The 21,894-nt window shown below is 41.1% G+C and overlaps 1 protein-coding gene across 2 annotated transcripts in view; it reads left to right on the top strand.

The window, feature by feature from the left end:
• The window catches only part of LOC149071592 (pregnancy zone protein-like), a 106,229-nt gene that overhangs the window by 4,259 nt on the left and 80,076 nt on the right, over positions 1-21,894 (top strand). For both annotated transcript variants that reach the window (XM_089247941.1, XM_089247940.1), the window contains exons 2-5: positions 352-468; positions 4,662-4,819; positions 12,415-12,603; positions 13,304-13,359. In XM_089247941.1, the coding sequence (XP_089104067.1) occupies positions 377-468; positions 4,662-4,819; positions 12,415-12,603; positions 13,304-13,359 (495 nt within the window). In that variant the 5' untranslated portion in view covers positions 352-376. The remainder of the gene's footprint in view (positions 1-351; positions 469-4,661; positions 4,820-12,414; positions 12,604-13,303; positions 13,360-21,894) is intronic.

The raw sequence follows: 21,894 nt of genomic DNA, 5'->3' as shown, positions 1-21,894 counted from the left end.
GAACTCCTGACCTTTGGACGGCAACATCTCTTTGGGAATGCCCAGTTTGAAAAAAAAATAGAAGAAAGAAAGAAAGAAAAGAGAGAAAAATATAGAGAGATAGCCTACATCTCATGATCTGTTTCAAAAGCTTTCACAAAACCAGATCAATGTCAAAAAAAATATTAATGTATGTGTTTTAAAAAAAAAAGTGTTTTGCATGTACTCCATGAACTTCATAGTGATTCCCACTGATTCTGCTTGAAAGAAAATCGATTCACCATTGTTATATTGTGATTACTCTTCGGGTTTTCGTGAAGGAAATAATTAGTGTGGTTATATTTCTATATTAATTCTCCATTCTCTCCCAAGAAACTGGAATTTATTGAATAATTGCATGATGAACGCAAAAAAGGGGCTGGAAATTATATCCACGTTGATGTTATTTGCTCTCATCTTCTGCTTCATACCATTTTCTAATGCCAAGAGGTAAGTAACCATCTTTTCAATGTATGAGAACATTGATGAAAATAATTGCTCTTGAATTAAATCTTGAGAACTTTAATATATTTGCCGTATTTCTTGGAATATCTGCTGAAGCGCTTACGATGCTAAAAATTTAATTTTTGCCGGGATTAAATTCATTTTATTCTTTTCCCTATAAATGGATCCTGCTAACGAAAAATCGAAATCAAAATATTATTAACTTGCTGTAACACGCGGCTTGCAAACGGTGTAATGCGAAGCTAGTTCGATAACAACCGATCCTTAGAGACAAATATTTTCCATGTCATGGGAGGTGAACTGGTTTTTCGCGCACAAACCTGTACTCACGGCCGTATTAATTGAGAGAATCATGAGGCCCTGGGCAAAATGATTTTTTCTGAGACCCCCCCCCCCCTACCTGGTTAGAAATTCTTGCCTACCGATTTGCATGCTTCTACTCGAAAATTTTAACCAGATCTAAATTTCATGAGGCACCCCCCCCCCTACTTCCGGGCCGTGCCTGGATGAGCCTATGTGTTGAGACATTGGAACTGTCTGTACAATCATCTCTAAGCTGGGATTTTAACCCAGAACTACATAGCTGGAATTTGGCGTTGGTGCGCTAACCTTCCGGTGACCAGAGACCTACAACAGGGGAGGCTCGAAACGAAATTTTAACCCGTGCGAGACATCATTTTGGCACCCCTTCCGAGAGATGTATTTTCTTAATCTGTAAAATTGCCTCGAAAATTCTTAGCTGCGTACCGAGCTAAATGAAAAAATGCATTGAAAAAAATAGTTTTCTCTGCGAATCATTTCACCTAATGCATTGATTCTCTGAATATTACAGACAGGAACGGGCTTAAGTATTTGGCGGCCCTCCTAAATTATTTTTCCTATTCTTTGAGGGGGCTGAAATAGCCTCAGCTCCCAGGTTCCGGTGCCTGTGCTAGGAACCCTGCTGCAAAATGTGGGTACAGGCGCAATGCATGCTTGCCACAGCTGAAAGAGTATTTAGTTGAAACTCTGGACAGATAATTCGTTGTCTAGCCCTGACAGCCCTTTCATTGTGGTGCTACAGATATAGTCTGTATACTGTATATAAATACTCTTTCAGCTGTGGCAATCGTGCATTTTGCCACTCCTGGTACAGTACGTCGTTAGAGTGAGAAGTCAGGGCTCGTTCTTGCCCAGCATCCGGAGCAGCAAAACTGCGTGCACTCTTGGCTTAGGCATGGCCTGGCTCTCGCATGGACAAATAGGGCTCCCTGCCCACAAATTTTCAGGGTGTCGAAATTAAATGCTTTTTGCATTACAGGCACGGGTATAACGGCACCCATCCCCTCCCTACGCCTCTGCCTCAAAGAACACTACGTATAAGGGGCCCCAAATATATAATATTTGCTCAGGACCCGAATTTATGAGGTACAGGCCCTGGGTTTGGGAGGGATTTATCAAAATCCTAGACTTCGAGGGTCTCCTGTCTTGAACAGAATTTTAAGCTATTGATTTGTTAAGAAATAAAAATATAACTCGATGTAAACAAAGTATTTTTAATCCGTTTTGCGACCCGAAAATTTAGCGGCCCGGTGCGGTTGCACCCTCCACACCTGCTCAAGTTCAGCCATGATTACAGATAAAAAACAATTTTTCTAATTTTTTCCACAATCATTTTGTTCCTTTACCTCTGATTTTGCACCGCTCCTATAGTGGCAACCTTTGCGGCCGCATAGGTTGCACAACTACTCTTGATACTGGCATAGTTGTGCAATATTTTATAAAAAATGTTGTCACTTGTGGAAGTATAACATTGCAGAGACAAAAAATCCAATCATTTTTTTCATATCTTCTAAAGATATTCATTTGCAATTTTTTTCTTAGTTTCAAAAAAACAAAACGGGTATCAAAATAATATTTAGCAACAGTGGTCCTCCATTGATTCTGATTCTCGCTCGTGGGGCTTCTCGAAACAAAATGTAAACGAATGCGTATACTCTCTCTAAGGGTCCACATATCAAAAAAATGAAGCTCCACTGAAACGAATATTCTCCAGCAACAGTGGAATTCCAATTCCACTGAAAATCTTCGGTGTTTTGAAATTTTAGTGATAGCAGAGTAATTATCTCTTGGATAGTCAAAGTCATTGAACTAATATAACTTAGTACGCGTGATTCTGGAACTTTTTTCACTCAAGGCTACCTTGGCCTTGTGATCGTCTATCCGCGGTTCCTCAGAATAGTACAGAAAAAAATCCATTCTCAAAGCACTGAATGGACACACACACACCAGTGCAACAACTTCTCTAGACGCCCCTATAAGAAATATTCACGACTCCCTTAGGAGCCGCGCACACCCCAGAACCACTGACATTAGCAATAATTTCTCTAAAAGAAGACAGCAAATGTCGTTGAAGCGTAAACATGAAATGAAAGAAACCCCGCTGTATCGGGAAACAAGGCCGCAACTAGATGCGTGGTCACCCGAGGCAAGTGCGCATTTTAGCGCCCCCTTGTAACGTTGAAGGTAAGGTTTGAAAATTAAATTTACACCCCCCCCCCCTCTGGTCCAGCGCCCGGGGCACGAGACCCACCTGCTCCCCCCTAGTTGCGGCCCTGTCGGGAAATGAATGATAATACGTATTTTCGAATTATATAAAACCTGAAGGAAAGGAGGTTGTCGGAAGTGTCGTCTCAATAATATCATAGCTGCCCCCCCCCCCATTCTCGGGCAAAGTGATGTTCTAGGGCTCTCGTAGATGGCTTGAAGTATCAGCCAATGAAATTAGATACTTACGTCTAACGAAAATTCATTCTGTCGCACGGGGCCCTTTGTACACTTTGGCGCTCGTCCCTCCCCGTAAGTTTGAATGAAAAACAGTAAGCTCGCTCCCCCCCCCCCTTTTGATCCTGCGCCAGTTGCAATAGGCATTCCCCTAGCTCGGCCCTGCACTAAAAAAATCACAGTGCTGTACCAGATATCATTATTGGGGGGGGGGGGTTCAGCGGCCCCGTCCCATTGAATGGTTTTTCCTTGTCAAAAAAACTTTTGCGATGAATGAGCATTCTTTGTGGATGATTTTCCTTCAAATGCGGCGGTGCCCGTGTCCAGCCTGAGCTTCAAGAAAAATGGCACTTGAAAATATTTAGATGAATTTCTTTTGTATGTTTCCCACGAAAAGACAAGTAGACCTAAATGTTCGAAATTCTCACATCACGATTGATGTGTTTTACAATTTTAGGACGTCTTTTTCGCATCCTCTTTCTTTTGTTAAAAGCATTGTCGTCAATACAGAAATACACAGCAAAACATGTCATATTTTTTCAAGTTTATATGCTCTAAAAAAATGTTTCAGTCCACGCCGCTTAATGTGAACACATCGGGACACGATGGTCTCTGATAACAATAATTGAATGATAACTATAACTAAAAAAAAAATCCCGTTTACAAGTACAGTGAACATTCATCTCTCGTTTGATTGCTACCGCAGGGAGTTCCGTACCGAGGGGGGTTGGCGCACCAACCTCTCGGTGAGTATAAAAACAGCTGCCTTTAGGAATCGGCAATAAATTGCAGGTCCCGGTCCAATTGGCCCTTGCGTACAAAAAAATGACCGTGGTGCGACCAAAATGATCAAATGACATCCCGTTTGGTCAGATAGGACGTATGGCGAACGGGTCTTGGTAGAACGTGACCACTCTGTTTTTCTTTGCCATAAATTTGTCAACCATGTTCAATCGTTCCGTTTTTTTTTTTAAATTCTAAAACGGGACTTCTTCTTTACAATATTTGTCAACAAGGGAGGGAGGTGAGAACACCTTCTAGCCTCCTACATAGTCTTGATAACGATAACTTACAGGGAAGAAAATACGTTTCGTTGCACTTCATAATCTTCGGAATGAGCAAAAAAAAATTCGAGGGGAAAAAACTGATAATTTCATCCGAAGTCCCGGTAACTAAAAACGAAATTCTTCCCACGTTATGACATTGGACCGTCTCGTTCTTTAGAAAAGTGATAACAATATCCAAATTATAACACTATCCGTGATTTTAATAAACGGCGCCGACTTTATATAGTACATTGTCATACAATATGTACCCAATGTCATTCATTAGATTTTTAATAAGTACAAAATTCATAGTTATTGATCATATATATTGTGTATTTTATTTAGTTTTTACATTTATTCTTTCGTTAGGGGGTTCATATTGACTGCTCCTAAAGTTCTCGATGTAGGCACCATCGAGTATTTGACGCTGACCGTGTTCGACGTGCCAAATCAATCGCCTGTAAGTATCAGGCTTATGAGAAACGATGATGAAGTGATTTCAGAAACTACTGTCCTTACAAGAAGTGGTACGTACTAATTTACAGCAGCATTTTAGCATGTACAGCAGTAGTTTATGCATGTTTTCATTATAGATGAGCACATTCGTTTTGAAAGATTATCTCCAACTTCTGATATATTATAATACAGTAGATCAGTGGATCTAAAAATGTCCGTCGTACCTCCTCGGGTCGCCGCTGTGAGCTGTCGATATTGATATGCGCCAGTTCGGTGCTTTGAAGCGATTCTTCCTTAGAGTTATGTGGGGAGACGTTGCAAGGCGTTGACTAGGGCAAGGGAGCTGTGACTAACAAAAGTTTGAGAACCACTGCAGTAGATCCTTGATTCAATGGAGTTTGCCAAATTTAAAAAAGGAAGATGTCAGGAACGTTATGCTGTAGTTATCGCCACCTCGTATTCTCCTATCCCCCCCCCCCCCGAACATCGTGTGAGCGATACAAGTGACTTTTGTGTATATCTTTTGTGTCAAATCTACATTTAACCCTTTCAGACCCAAGTATTCGTTTTACGGAATTTTCAAAATATTTTTGCATTTTTAACTCAAAAATGCATTAAAAACATAAATATCGGCAAATCTTTACATATTTTTTTCCTTTTTTTTGTGAAAAAATGTCATTTAGTTCAATTTATTTCATCCAAGATGATGCAGAGTATATCCATCTTCACATATAGTTTTTTCAAAATTTTATTGCTAAATTTTATGTAATAAATCACACTTTTCCGGGAAGCCATCTTAAAAAAACCCTGAAAGTTCAATTTTAAGTGCTGCCCTCTGATGAAAAGCTTCCGAAATTCCACCACATTTCAAACTCAAAACATAAAATCCTCTAAGTCAGGGCTTAACCCCCTGCCCTGAAATCAAAAGAAAAATTTTTACAGTGAGAAAAACAAGCAACACACACATTTGTGGCACCAGGGTCTGAAAGGGGATACAGTAATTACCAATGAATTTTGCGTAAACGCAATTTTCAACATTTTTATTGCTTTATCCATTTCATTTAATGCTAAAATTCTTTAAGGTACGGATTTTACACTAACTTTCGATTAAGGGTCATTCAAGTATTTCGTCAGCATCAATCGTGGGGAAGTTTTTCGGGTTTGCTGACTCTTTTGATGATAGGGGAGGGGGGGGGGGGAGTTGAATGATGCTTACGTCATCAACCACCTTTTATAAACATATGAAATATTCTTAATGGCATCTTACTCGGGGTGTGCCAAAAACAAGAAAAACCGTCTCTAGTTTTTGTGGGCACCTGACTATAACTAACATTATCTCTATTGATAAATGCTCTACAAAGCCACTTTATTGATCTCTAATTATTCCGCGGATCCTACAAGTGATCTGGAAATGTGTCACCGGCCGCTTAAGTGCTCTAGAACTGTGCCGCGCATCAGTCAAGTGATCCGTAACTAATCACTTAAGTAGTCTGGGAATGTGCCGCGGGTAACCTGAATGGTGCAGAACTGCACTGGGTTAAGTAAGAACCACTTATGTGTTCTCTAAAACTGTGCCACATGTCACTCAAGGGGGTCACTAAATGTGCCAAGGACCACTTAAGTGATCTGTAAATATGCCTCTTAATTCATTTGTACAAAATTAAGTTTGAGGTGGCGGGCCACATCAGATAACGCCAAGGGCTACATTTGGCCCACGTGCCATGGGTCTAACATATATGGCTTAGAGGGTGGGTCGCAATGACTTTCTTAAAAAAGAAAATTTGAGTTCTTAGCCTTCAGATAGCATTAAAATTAACAGAAATTAATTATATTAACATCCAAAGGTGAGCATTAATCAAGAAATCCTCCCGGTGGCAGAGCGAACTATGGCTTAGGGAGCGTCAATTTTATGTGCATCACCTCGGGTACAGTTTTCAAATAGATTGAACTCAATTCAGAGAGGATACCTGCTGTACACCTCGGGGACTTATAGCACAACTTCGATAAATGCTCTAAAGACAATCGTGCCGCCCCCCCCCCTTGAGCCTGAAATGGAGTTCCTAGCGATGTCGGCTTGTCTACTCCAGCTCCACAAGACAGTCTCAACGACGGAAAATACATTGGATCCTCAGGCATATGAACGCAAAATAAAGGGCTTGTCATCCAACCAGTCAGTCGGGCTGCGGAATAGCTAAATACGTTTCGACGTACCAGAAAACGAAGGTGAGCTGCTTGTAGGGCCGCAACTAGGGGAGGGGGGGGGCAGCAGGCGGATCTCGTGCCCCGGGCGCTATACCCGATGGGGCGCAAATTTCATTTTCAAACCTCTTCTTCAATATTACAAGGGATCTAAAAATGTGCGTCGTAGTTCCTAGGTTCGCCGCGGTGAGCTGTCGATATTGATATGCGCCAGTTCGGTGCTTTGAAGTGATTCTTCGTTAGAGTTTTGTGGGAAGCTGTGGTTGACAAAAGTTTGAGAACCACAGCAGTAGATCCTCGATTTAATGGCGTAATACTAATACGGATGAAGTTATTGTCCGATATAGCCAAATTTAAAAGAAGGAAGGTGTCAGGAACGTTCAGGGCCGCAACTAGGGGGAACAGGCGGATCTCGTGTCCCGGGCGCTGGACCAGAGGGGGGGGGGGCACAAATTATATTCTCAAACCTCTCCTTCAACATTACGTCAAAATGCACGCTTGCCCCGGGTGACCAAGCATCTAGTTGCGGCCCTGGCTGCTTGAGTCATCCACACTTTTATACTTCACGGATGGATCAAAGTCGGAGAAAGGGACTGGAGCAGCAGATGTTAAGAATAAATCCCGATGGCCGGTCAAGCTAAAGGACGATAACTCAGTGTTTCAGGCTAAGCTTTTCTTTACATCAAGAAGCTGCCCTAATTAGATCTGACGGTCGCTCCCGCACACAGGCGGTCTCTAATTCTCAGTCAAGTCATGAAATGGCTAGGACAATAAGCAAGCTTCTCTGCAACAGGACTGTCTTAAGAGCATCATGGGCCCCCGGGCCAAGTGGTTTTTCTGAGGCCCTACCTTGTAAATTCCAAAAAATTTCAACCGGGTTTCATTTTTGTGAGGCCCTCTTCTCTTGAGGCCCCTGGGCCGTGCCCGGGTGGGCCCATGCGTTAAGACGGCGCTGCTCTGCAATCATACCAGAATAAGCCCTCCTGGGTAAAAGCACATATAAACCAATGGGCAATGAATTAGCCACGCATTTAAATGATGCCAATGAATTTACCACGGCGAAGGAAGCCACGGAAGGTATAATCATTAGAGGTGATCTGCTACTTCCCGCATCACACGCCAAAACAATCCTATGGAAGGAGCTAATGAATTAATGGCAACAGAGGTGGGATGACAACACAGAGCCCGGTCGATCAACCTATAGCATCCTGCGACATGTAATGCCTCGGAATCATAAATGGTCACGTGAGATGATAATGTTCGTGACGGGCCATGGTCCGTTTCTGGTTAACCTGCATAGGTTCAAATCAATCCCCCAGTGATAAATGTGCATGTTAGGCCATAGGCACGCCTCTTCGCTACGAAACTCTATGCCCCAAGACAACGGCCTTCCACTTCAGAGAGCCAGCTGAACATCTGCGAATACCTTGGCTTGAGTGCATCCTGAAGCGGGAAGATTCGAAAAGTAAAATACGTAGACTGGTCCGCTTTCTGGAGCAGCACCCTGAGGATATCAGAGCCATAGCCTCGGAACCAGAACCAGATAGAGAACCATCTATGCCTGTTAGAAGATCTACTAGAATAAGACGTCAACTACACCCAGACCGCGAACTCATATATCTGTTTAGAGAAAAGGAAGAAGAGTGGGAGTAGAGTCTTGGGGGAAGAATAGTATGGTCCACGCGGGCTTATCGAAAAGATGGATACAGGCAGCAACTGCTGACGAATGTCTTTGGACCAAATCAAACCTCATGGTGCAGCGATTAGAACAACCCAGCAGCAGATTGACAGTTTTCATTGATGTGATAGTAACTGATTCAATGAAAATCCCTGAAGAGAAAGCAGGTCAAATTTTATCAAGAACCATTCTCGATTATGACGATTACATTTATTATGACGATTTCGTAATTTATAATTGCGATTTATTTACATGGATCACCATTTTTCGATCATAAATTTTATACTTATTTACTGGCGATTTCATGGCGCCTGCCCATGTATGTAACATATCTTTCTCTCAAGCTCAATGAATGGTTAGGTTCCCCGGAGGCACCGAGTCCCCAGGGACAATGTGCTTATATTACCGAGTGTGACAGAGCCTGGGTGTCTCTCAGTTACTATCACTATATAACATGCAAAGGTATTTTCTTCCGAAATTTTAATTTAAAAAATATATTTTTTACCAAAAAAATAAATCTTTGCTTGTCTGGGCGGGGCAGAACATGAACACCCCCCCCCCCCGCGTACGTCTCTAATCCACGTATGCGTTAGGAGGTTGTGAGCAGGCACGGAGATCTTAAAAAATTTTGCTGACGGGAAGGGGTCAAAAATGGCTAAAAATCTGCTGAGGTAATACTTGAACGGCCCCTTATCCAAGTTACGTCTGGTCTGCATTAGCTCGCGGATAATTGGAGTCTTTCTTTCTCTCTCCCTTTCTCTGGAGAGTGAGCTACGGACTTGTAAACAAGTATAATACTCGTGCAGCAAACCCTCGATTTTACAGCCTTGAGATTTCAGGAGCAAAATTTGTTTATTTATTTTTGCTTCTTCGACTGAAATCCTAGATGTTTATCACTCCCTTTTTAAAGCGTGAACTAAGGTTGCGATTTTAGTATAGGGGCCGTTCAAGTATTACGTAAGCAAATTTTTAGCCATTTTTGACCCCCTTCCCCCCCCCTGTCAGCAAAAGTCAGCAAAACGCTTACCCCCTTCCCCTTCCCCCTCCTTGTCAGAAAAATTTCGTCATCAGCTCTGCCCCTCTGAATCCTAACTCATATTTTCATAAAGGGTGGTTGATGACGTAAGCATTATCCAAACCCCCCCTCCCTCCTTGTTATCAAAATCAGCAAATCGGAAACCCCCCCCCCCTACTCCATCGATGATGACGTAATACTTGAACGGCCCCATAGCGAAGAGATACGACTTAAAAAAGAATTGCGACTAGGAAGGAGAAAATACATAGGGATGGAGGAAAAGATTTCACCACATAGTAAACGAGGCGTAGGAGAGCAAAAATGACTGTATGGGTTATGAAATGTAAGGGTGTGATGATGATGATGATGCCTCCGCAGAAGACAGGGGGAGAGAAAAAAAAGGTAAGAGAAACGAACCAATCTCTCTCTTTCTCAGCAGATGTCGAAAATCCTCAGGGCTCGTGGTAAAAACAAACCGGATTGTTCAAGTTGCGCACCTCGTTGAGTGGCCTCTTTTTCTTCTTTGTCTCGCTGCTCGAGTATGTGACATGGAGGAAAGAATAACTGTATTCTTTCCTCCATGAGTATGTGAGGTGTAGAGCAAAACAGTACAATTGTCTTCGTCACTCGTCTCTATTATGCACTCCCGTACCTCGTGGTCGCGTGCCTATGTGTTCGGCCTAACTTGGCTGCCCCTAGATGATAATTCAATGAACATGAATAAGTAGTTTTTGAAAGATGCAATAATTGTGTATCGATAATGATCATTTTATAGTTAAATTTCAGCAGCATAAGCGGATATAGACTTGAAGACACGGGTGGCTCTTGGGCTGAATCCGAGTTGAAAAGGCAAAAAAAAAAACTTCGCCGACCAAAAAAAACGTAATCGGGTTCACCAAAAATAAGTTCCACATTTTTTCTTATGCCCCCATGGTTGAAGGTTTGAGACAAAGTGATTTAAGAGGCTTTAACCACGGCCGACTAGACAAAAAACGAAGGAAAAAATCACGCTGAAGCTATCTATTTAGTACTACTATACATGGCGAATGTCTTCTTCCTTCCCACAAGCAGCTACCGGACACTGGGACGGGTAAAATGACACTGGGTCAGGTCACGTGACGCTCTGAGTTGGAGGGCCTTAATTGTTTAGTGGGCTATGCTTTAACTCAGCTTTGGTCTGAGGGGAAAGGGAGCCCGATGATATGATAATGTCAATACGCATACAGTGAAACCTCTAAATGACAACCATGGGATCAAACAATTAGTCCCTTAAATTAGAGGAGTCCGCTATTAAGAGGCAAATTAGTTCTTATTCAAAAAGAAACGGATCAGGACATCCGTACCTTAAATAGAGGTATCCCTTATTCGGAGTGTCCCTTAACCCTGGGTACCACAAATGTTTGGGTTAATTTTTCTCACTGTAGAATTTTTTCTATTGACTTCAGGGAGTTAAGCCCTGACTTAAAACTTACACAATCCTTTGAGTTAGAAATGTGGTGATATGAACTTTAGGGGAGCTTTCATCAGAGAGCAGCCCTGAAGTCGAACCTTCAGGGTTTTTAATTTTTTAAGATGGCTTCCAGGAGAAAGTTCCTCCGGGTAAAGTGACATTTATTGCATGAAATTTAGCAATAAAATTCTGGAAAAAATTGTACGTGAAGATGAATATACCCTGCATCATCTTTAATGAAAAAAAATGAATGATCGGGTCTTAAAATTTCGGGGGGGGGGGGAGTGTAATGTAATAAGTTCAATGATCAAATGAATATGGTAAAGTTACATGAAATGCACTGCAACGTATTTATAATTTATCACATTTCAAGGATTACACACGGTGCTTTAAAAATTAGTCTTTCAACGTCTTCTGTCATCGAGCACTTTTAAAGTCTTCAGGGAGAGTTACGGTACTCGCGAGCAGCAGACTTAATCCGGGTTTTCCTAGGAGTAGAATTTCTGCGCCGTATGCAGCGTGAAGGAGGGATTGGTTAAAAACCTGAAATTCAGGTTTTTCTAACCAATCAGCGTTTTTACTCTGCACGTGGCGCAAATAACCTGCTCCTAGGAAAACCCGGCTTAAGATATTTTTCTAGTCAAGTGAGTGTTCCAAACTTATTTTCAAATCGACCTCCTCGGAAAAATTAAATTGCTATCGGTACCTTTGATGTAAAACCAACCCAAAATATATTATCATCCATATATAGCTTCTACCGTCCCCCTTCTGATCGTTCCACCGCCTTTCCTAAAGAGCGATATCGCCCCTTCTAAGAGTGAAACCTTCACAACCCGTGAAGCTCTTTGACTCGCCGTGTCATTCTGTGAATGAGTTCGTCGCGACTTCAGGACCGCGCCTAGAAACGAAAACTTTTTGTCGCCCGTGACTATATCCATCTTGACGCCCCACTATCCACAATTTTTAACGGGAAAAGAGGAAACTCTGTGCCCTTGTTGTTCTAGTGCCTGGAGCACCAGACCTCCCGTACCCTTCCAATCTTCTTGCCCTTCTTTCAGTTGCGGCCCTGCACGACTTTAGGCATTTAGCACTTCATTTTACTGCAGCTAATTTCAAAATGAATTTATGAAAAGTATCTCTCAAAACCAGCAACTCGGTTAATCGAGGTTTGGATAATTGGGATCCTACTTCACCTAAAAATTAAAACACCCTTTGATTTGCTAGCCTTTGTTGCATCCATTTCTTTGTGCTTATTGCGTACCCTTTCCTTGGAATTGTTTTTCGTTCTTGTTTACTCTCAATTAATTCTTTTTGATCGTTGAAGGACACAACAAATGGGTAAGGATGATTATACCAGATGTTCCGTACACTAAGGCTCAGATACACGTCTCTGGAACATTCAACGTACCTGGAGGATACCAGATCGACCAGAAGAAAGAAGTTCGTCTCAGACGCTCGTCGGTTATGACGTTCATTCAGACGGACAAACCAATTTACAAACCAGGACAGACAGGTAAAGCAATACAAAAACTGTATTGTTTCGCATGTACTGTGTGATCTGTGACCGCATAACAAACCAATCGTCGTGAAGGTATAAACTGGTTGCAATAATAACGTAAGAAACCAACAAACCATTGTAAAGGAGTAAATATGTCTGAAACGCATCGTTTGGAAACCACAGAGTAACCAAAGTAAACATTGTGAAAGCCAATACTAGCTATAATACCCGGGGCTGCCCAGGTTTTCTTCAATTGTTGGGAGGATAGAAAACGTGACAAAACATTATAAAAGAATAAATTATTATACATATACTGGCAACATTGAAGAAGTAACAAACTATTGTAAAGCAAAAAACTGTAGGCCTACATGTCTGAAACGCATTGTTTGGGAACCACGGTAACACATTCCAAAAGTCATTATTGAGGCCCAGAAACCATTATTATCCGACAGTTTTTTGTCCATTTCGGGAATTTGCTCAGTTCTGACGAACTTTTAAAAGTGGTCTACCGTTCTCAAGTCAGGTCCTGTTTCGTACATATGAAAAACTTTGCGACGATCGGTCCAAAATTGCAGATTTGTACAGAGAACATACATGCATGCACACATAGACACATAGATAGAAAATCAATTTTATATACATAGATAGAATATTCATTTAAAATACATTCAGATATATAAAGCTTTGTAACTTGGTTTTGCTTCTTTAATTTCAGTAAGATTTCGGGTCATGCCGTTGGACAACCAGCTGATCCCACTGAGTGGATCAACGGTAAGAATATATCAAATTCATATAGGATATAAATCACAAACAACAAAACTTTTTAAATAAAAATTCATAAATATTGAACAAATTGTAGCTCGAATATGCTGTTTGGAACAAAAATTCGTCATCAATAAGGATTGTTTTTCCCATAAAAAGTAAGTTCGAAATTTTGTCTACAGGGACGTTTTTGCTTAAGCATATGTTAAGCATGCAAATGCAGTTATCTTTAAAAGCAACTTTCCATCCACAAAAAACTTCATCAATTTTGTTTTAGTTTAGTTTCCGTTCGTGGATCCCTAAGAAATTCTTATAAGTTAAGTTTGGTACATGATTGCTGGCGAAATTATTCTGCCTGAACGGAGAACTATCGGATTCAGCTAAGTGACAGTTTGAAACACAGATACGGTATTAAAATTTCATCGGAAAAATTTGATGAAAGAACCAGTTCCATCCCATTCCAAACTCCAGGGGCCCGACTTAGACATGAGAGAGCCCTGGGGTTATCTATCCTCTCCCACAAGGTGAAACTGACCGGGCTCCAGCACTGGGGGGCCCGGGACAATTGCCATAATTTCTTTGTTCTTTCATGTTATAAATTCACTCTAGAAGGGCCAGTGAAAAGTCTAGCTTGGGTGAACGCCAAAAACCCCAGCCAAAGAGCCCTGATCCAGGATGTGGGTCTCATGGCCTGGTCAAAGTAGGAATTAAAGGATCTTGAGAGAGAAAGAAAGAGAGAGACGACTATAGGATCAAACGTGTTTGGCTAGTCACTGAACGTATGTTATTTAAATCTTGGGACCCTAAAACCATCGGATCTCGGACATTTTCCCTACGCGACCGTGTGGAAATGGGACCCCTTTCCAATGGGTAAAAAAAAAAACAAGCAGCGATAATGGCACTATTATCCGCATTTAAGAAATTCAATTTTGTATTCAAAGTATAATCCTCCGTGGTTTACACAAAAGGTATACCTACCTGGTATTAGGGTCAACTCAACAGAATTATGTGACAACCCCCCCCCCCGGGCAGAGCAATGCACTAACTTCCTCCACAACCCTGATGCAACTGATGTTAATTGCGAAACAAAGTCATCAAAGTCCCCCCCCCCCGCCTCATTCACCAAGAGGGTCCATTCACCCAACCATCAGGGTCCAGGGGCGTACAAAAGAGAGGGGGGGCACAAAAATTTTCTTACCAAGAAATTTGGAATTGCCACCCTACAGGAAGCATTTAAATTACATATTTTAATTCTTTCTCAGAAATATAAAAATTTTAAATATTAAAATTTTCGTAATATTTTTAAAATACTTTTTGTCGTCTAGAGGGGAGGGATGACGCGAGTCCCCTACGCCTTCCTGCGTATGGCTCCGTCGGGGCCTGTTGCTCATAAGCTCAGGCCCTTGGCAAGTGTGAATTTTCGGCTTCCCCCCATCCATATAAATTGTTCTCCTAGGCAGAGGCATATGTCATGACTTCCACAAGGGGAGAAGGACTCCAGCCCGGCGGCCCGGAACGACTCTTACAATTTTTTCCCACACCATAAATTCACCATAGAAGAGGCCCTGCTGCGGTATGGGGAGTGGAATAGTAGCATATGCAGGTGTCTATGTCTCATCATGGTCTCGTGCTAATAACACAGAAGGCAGCCAATTTCTTGGCCCTGAAAATTTGTGGACCCTAAGCACGTGCTCCGTTTGCCCATACGAGAAACAGGTCCTGCTGACCATACCTGGTCAACAAGCTTATGCATAGATCGAGAAGGCCCTGCTCGGCATAGGTGCCAGAACCCACGGAGCTGAAGCAATTTGAACCCCTCCAATAAATTTTGTAAGGGGGCTAAGCTCCTCCCCCCCACACCCATAATTTCTGAAAAAATGCAATGCACTTCCCCCCCCCTCTTGCATACGCTCTTGAGTCCCATAAATACGGGACGACCAGCAACTTTCAGCCTCTCCCCCCCCCCCACACCTCATGTCGGCGCCTCTTCTGCTGCTCAGTGTAAATCTGAGTGGTCCGACTAGACCAGCATCAGACTTTTTCCCCCATGCCCAGCCCAGAGGGCCGATTGTGGGATTAAAAACAGGTCAGAAGGGGATAGATTTTTTTGATTATAGCGGTTTTTTTTTTTTTAATTACGATTAATACATTAATATTGCTGGCTTTGTGACTTCTTATTAGTCTTTACATTTCAAAATTTAGCTAAAGCCGGGTTTTCCTGATCTGATGCGCCTCGCTAGGAAAACACAAACGCGTAGCGTGATTATGTAACACGTTTCTGTCGGCGCGAAATAGTCTAATTCGGTTCACGCTGCGCAACAAACCTATTCCTAGTAGGAAAACCCGGCTTAAGCCGGCTTGTCGGACGGCGTGTCGCGCTGGGCGAATCACGTTGCGCGCGGCACAGGAAACCTGCTCCTAGGAAAACCCGGCTTAATAGATGGCACCGTATATTTATAGTTTTCGACGATGGTTATGGCCGTCCTAATTAAGAGCTTCGTAGAATTTGGTTGTTGTTGTTGTTGTTGTTTTTTTTTTTTTTTTTTTTTTTTTTTTTTCTGCTGGTGCCGAGAAGGCACGTGTGGTAGTTCCTTAGTGTTAATTCGCGTTTTTCGGAAAAAAAAATTTGTTTTTTTCTCGTTTTTTCCTTTCAACGTGTTTGAATTATTCTATACTTTTCTAGTGGTTCGGTGATTATTTATTTTGATATTTCGTAAATTATTTTTTCGATTTAAAGTGAAATCTTATAAAGTTCGGACTCAAGGTAAGGGCTCTGTTCCCCCACGTGGTTACAATGCCCTTCGCAAGAACAAGGATAATTTCATAGATTTTCTGGATAATAGTATTAAAGTGTTCCAAACAACCATGAATTCTGCCAAGTCAGAGACCTTCGCTTCGTCTAGCACAGGTAAGGTGCCTAACCCTTTTAATGTTTGGTCGTCCTCGATTTGCGACATGGATATCATCGATCATTCCGAACTAGCGTGTCTTTTTACTCTCAAACTTTCCGGTCCGCAAGCTATTCCGAAAACAAGACCTATTGATTTGAAGAAATACATTTGTGGCCAAATTTCAAACCCCAAAAATATTCATGAAATTCGCTTCACCCGTGCCGGTGAGCTTCTGATTACCACAGGTGATCCACAAATAGCTAAGGAGATTTTGAAGATAGTCAATATATTTGATATTCCTGTCAAACCTTTCCTTCTTACAGAATCCATCTCATCTAAATTTGTTCTCAATAATGTCCCTACTGATATTCCGGTTTGCGAAATCGCAGATGAGCTCCAAAGTGAAAACCTCCAGGTTATCAGTGTCCGTCGTTTCATCAAAGACAATAATCCCTTGCAGACGGTATTAGTCACGATTCTTGGTAAAAATATACCAAGTGAGGTTAAATTGTGGTTCCTAATTTTCCATCCACGCCGTTTCATAGATCAACCAAAACAATGCCAAAAGTGTTTTAACTATTCGCACAGAAAAAAGTTTTGCAGAGCTACTAATCAAATTTGCAAAAAGTGTGGTGGCGATAACCATGACTATGACCAATGTCAAAACTCTGTTTCTTGTATAAACTGCAAAGCTTCTCACTTTGCCACTGACCGTAATTGCCCGACATTTGTTTTTGAAGCAAAAGTCCTCAAATACAAAGCTGAAAATTATGTCCCCATAAACATTGCGCGAGCCAGGTGCAAATCCAATGATACGTCGTATGCTGGTCGAGCCAATATTTCAACTTCGTCGGACATTAACTCTTTGAAACAAGAGATCAGATCCCTTGTTCATGCAGAGGTAAACGCTCTTAGAGAAATCGTTCTCAAGGAGCTAAATGCCAGTCTCCAAGAATCTCTCCACAACTCAATTAAATCCTTGATACCGGTGATCGTGAGCTCAATTCAGTCATCACTCCGAAATACGTGCATGCCAGCTTCAGACGGTGCACTTGTGGACATGGAGGCCTCCGGTCCTTCTGGTATAAACGTTAATGACACACTATCATCTGAGAAAGGTCTAATCTCCGATGTTTCTAGTGAATTCGAGTGTAATGATTTCTCCATTTCGCCCGCGGAAAGAGCGAAGCAACGCCGAACAATTAAAAGACAAAAAAAGGGGTCTGAGCCCCAATCCTGAACTTGAGTGCCCCCGCACCCGATCGTTATCAAGTAGATAGCGATGTTTTTTGTCTTTTTTGCCTTTGTTATGTGCGTAGTTTTCTTTCCCCCCTTGTTTTTCTTTCTGCATTCAGTGAAAAGATTTCATTGTTATTGTGCTCAAACTTGTTTTGTTGTTTTTTTTCCCCTCCCCTAAAGTCGGTTATTTTTGTTTTTTCCTTACCTTTTTTTTTTTACTATTTGCTATATAATGAATAATGTTGACAGTAATATCAAGATTATCTCATGGAATGTTAGGGGTATTTCATCTAAATATTTAGCGATACATAATTATATGTTAGATTATGATGCTTTATGCTTTCAGGAATCTTTTTTGAAGCCATCAAAAAATTTCTTCCTTCCGGGTTATCATATCTATCGTGCTGATAGACCTGACGATTTCGGGGGTGGTCTTGTACTTGCGGTTCGTTCAATCTACCCCTCCCAATTTATTTGGAAAAGAGTGGATTCATCGTTTGAACTCCTTATTGTCAAAATATTTTTTACAGATCGTCCGTTATACCTCATCAATGCTTACCGGCCCTCATCTCCTTTCTCTTTCACAGCTATTAATGAAATTTTCAATTTTATTTCCGGGGACTTTGTTCTTCTTGGTGATTTTAATGCCCATTTCTCTGCGTGGAATTCGCATTTTGATTCAACTGCTGGCCGAGCTCTTTATAACTGGTATTTATCCAATAATGTTTGCCTTACTCCTCCTACTTGCCCTACCTATTATGGTGCTACCACGCAATCCTATCTGGATTTGTGTTTTTCATCGCCTGAGGTTCATCGTTCACTATCCTGGTCACCGTTGTCATCATTATTTGGTAGTGATCATCTTCCTGCTATGATCTCATTCTCCTCATTGTCAAGTTCCAATATCTACTACTCATACAAAATTCGTTGGGCATCCTTACTTAAAGATTTAAGTAGGGTTTCCGCTAACGCACCGTTTGATACTCTCTATGCTTCCATTTCTGAAATGGTTCAAAATAATTCCTTTATCACCAGGCGCCCTCGTTACCCTCGTATTTCTCTTGATAAAGATGGGCGTCTTCTCCTTAAGGAGAAAAAACTGGCCTTTCGTCATTTTAGGTTTTCTCCTTCGCAAGACAACTGGATCTCATACAAACGGTTGTCTGCTAAATTTCGGTGCCACCTTCGCACTCTGAGAGTCAAACTTCTTTCAGATGAGATACTTCCTTTCTCTCCGCCTTCCAAGATTTATTCAACACTAAGACGTCATAGATACGTCGCAAACAAATCTTTTGATAACTCTCATTTTTTTTTTGTCATTGCCCAAAACTCTTATGCCGACGCTCTTGATCAAATTGACCTCTTCCGAGATCATCATTTCCCGTGCGGTCGTAGGGTTCCCCCTCATGTCTTTGTGGGGCCCCCTCATTCATTCGGTGAACATATGGATATGGCGTTTACAAATATAGAATTATTGCGAGCTCTTCGGACTGGTAGATCGAGTACTCCGGGTCCAGACAGTATCCCACTACGAGTCTATAAAAGTCTTCCAAAAAAAGGTCTGGAATTTCTACATGCGTTCAATGATTTATGGTCATCAAATTATATCCCTCCTTCATTTAAGGAAGGCAGAATTGTCTTTATTCCAAAACCTGGCCGTTCACCATCGGAACATTCCGCTTTTAGACCTCTCACTCTGATTAACACTGTGAACAAAATTTTCGAACGCCTCATTCTTTTTAGATTAAATTGGATTTCATTCAAATTTAATTTGTTCTCTTCCTGCTTTTATGGGTTTCGCCCCAAAACTGGTTCAGAATCATGTTTACGAGACATTGTGTCCACTATCTGGGATGCTTTCAAGAACTCTCATGTCTTGTATCTCATTGCCTTAGACTTGAAAGCAGCGTATGATTCGGTTCGTCATGATCTTCTAATTAACAAATTAGCACGAATGGGGTTCGATAAGAAATTTCTATCGTGGCTTTATGAATACCTCATCAACCGTCTCCATTTTATTCACTGGAGAGGCAGGAAGTCCAGTACGTTTTCTCCTACTACTGGTCTCCTTCAAGGCTCTTCTTTATCGCCTCTTCTGTTCGCTTTATTTACGATTGATTTACCTTCATACTTGCCTCCTAACATTCATCTCTTCTTGTATGCGGACGATATTTTCCTGGCCGCAAGTAGTTCGGATGGATCCTCCGCTGAATCTTCTCTTACTCTCGCTGTATCTAAGACCATGCAATGGGCTGAAGACAGTGGTCTCACTATCTCCCTTCCCAAGTCAAAATTTTCAATTTTTACTAGGAAACGTTCCTTTCATGTTCCTACATTTACAATTGGTGGAGTGTCTGTTCCTTTTGATCCCTTCATAAAAATTCTGGGGGTCTTTTTTGATAGATCTCTGACTTGGGCGAAACAACTCAGTACAATTAAAACTAAAGGCACTTTTATTTTAAATATTTGTCGGTCCATCGCATTCCGCTCTCGAAATGTTCCTTGCAGGTATACGAAACCCATTATCTTAAATATGGTGTCTGGTCTTCTATGCTATGGTGCACATGCTTGGTTCAATTCCTCTCGCTCATCTCTTTCTAAAATTAATATTATTTATCACTCTGCTTTGCGTTCGATTTTAGGTTTACCTATATCTACTAGAATTGACAAAATGAGAATGATTTTGGCATTACCGACTCTTACTGAACTCCTTTCATCTCGATGTGGCTCTGCTTGCATTCGGTCAACGGCGTCACCCTCCCAGGGCCCTTCTAATCTGTGGGACTCAGGTTTCAGACGTTTAGCCCCCCCTCTGAGGATGAAAATGGAAAATTTTTCCGAGACTATTGATTTCAATCTTACAAGCACTCTTCAACCTATTTTTGATTTTTACCCTTGGCATCTTCAAAACGTTTCTTTCATCACTGATGACTTGGATTTTCAGAAAAGTTTCCCCCATGGTTCTTTGCAACTTTCGTTCCAGCACTATTTAGACTCCTTGGACCCATCTTCCATCATCATCGCCACGGATGCCTCTAAGAAAAATCAAGTTGTCTGCGGTGCTTTCTGTCCCTTAACTAACGTCGTCAAGACATGGTTTATCAATTCTAGCTCTTCTGTGTTTACCGGGGAAGCTCTTGCAATCATTCTTGGCCTCCGATTTTTTATTCCTGGTTCTCGGCAACCCATTGTCATAATCTCAGACTCCAAATCTGTTATTTCTGCAGCACGAGCGTTCTCATTCCATTCTCCTACAGTCATTTTTCTTCTTTATTACCAGCTTGTTTTCACAAGCTCTCTTTCTAATCACATTTCTATTATCTGGGTCCCTGGTCACTCTGGCATTACTTTTAATGAGATTATTGATAGTCACGTTCGCACTGCGGCTTCTTCTCAGCGTGTAACCCCTTCCAGCCTCTACCCAGAAGATCTGATCTCAATTTTTAAATCCCGATATAAAAAATATTTCACTCAATCACTTAAAAATACACTTCCTGATTTCCGTCCATTTTATGATTGTTGCAAATTGTATTCATCCTTTTTTTCGTCCGGTAAATTTGAAAATATGTTTTACAAGCTCCTCTGTAACAGGGCTCCTCTTTTTGAGTATTTACATCGCATTAATAGGGCGGATAGTCCATTGTGTAGCCATTGTAACAATTTGGAAACTGCTTCTCATTTTCTTTTTTATTGCAGTCATTATGATTCTGTGCGTAATGCTACTTTCCGCAATCTTCATTTTCCGGTCTCTTGTTGGCGAGATTTTGCGTCGACTCCTCCTAATATTATTATTCCTCTCTTTGAACGTTTCGTCACTCGTAGTTCCCGTTTCGTCTAGTTGTTGGTATTCAAGTTTCATCCTATCGATACTCACTATATATATATGTGTGTGTGTGTGTGTATATATATATATGTATGTGTATAAATTTTTCAGTATTACTATTCTTTGCTTTGTTTCAATACTTTTATTGTTGTCATTATCTGTGCTATGATTCTTATGCTTTTGTTGTTGTCATCACCTGCGACAATGTATTATTCATGGTTTTTGTTATCATTCAATTTTGACAATTATTATTATTTTTTTTATTATTATTGACTGTTAATGTATAATTGATAGGCATAATTTCTTTTTTCTAATTTCCTAGATGTTTTTGTTATGATCCTGGCATCTCTATTCTCAGTTTTTTTTTTTAATGATCAGGGGATGGTCATAGTAGCCGAGAGCCCTGTATAATTATTATTGTATTGTATTGTGGTTTTTGTTGTTTACTAACAAATATAACTGGTAAGATTATGGCACATTTATTTTAGCTTTTAAAGTTAACATTAATCTTTATCAATACAAATTGTATTTATAATAGTTTTAGAAATAGAAATGAATGCATTTGAACTTTTTTAGAGCATATTTCATGAA

The sequence above is a fragment of the Pholcus phalangioides genome, unplaced genomic scaffold (assembly GCF_987345545.1).
Source record: "Pholcus phalangioides strain wild (caught in Gottingen) unplaced genomic scaffold, Ppha-v1.0 ptg000018l_1, whole genome shotgun sequence".
In the NCBI taxonomy this organism is placed as follows: Eukaryota; Metazoa; Arthropoda; class Arachnida; order Araneae; family Pholcidae; genus Pholcus; species Pholcus phalangioides.
Note: the sequence above shows the minus strand (reverse complement) of the source record. Positions and strands in the feature narration are given on the sequence as shown.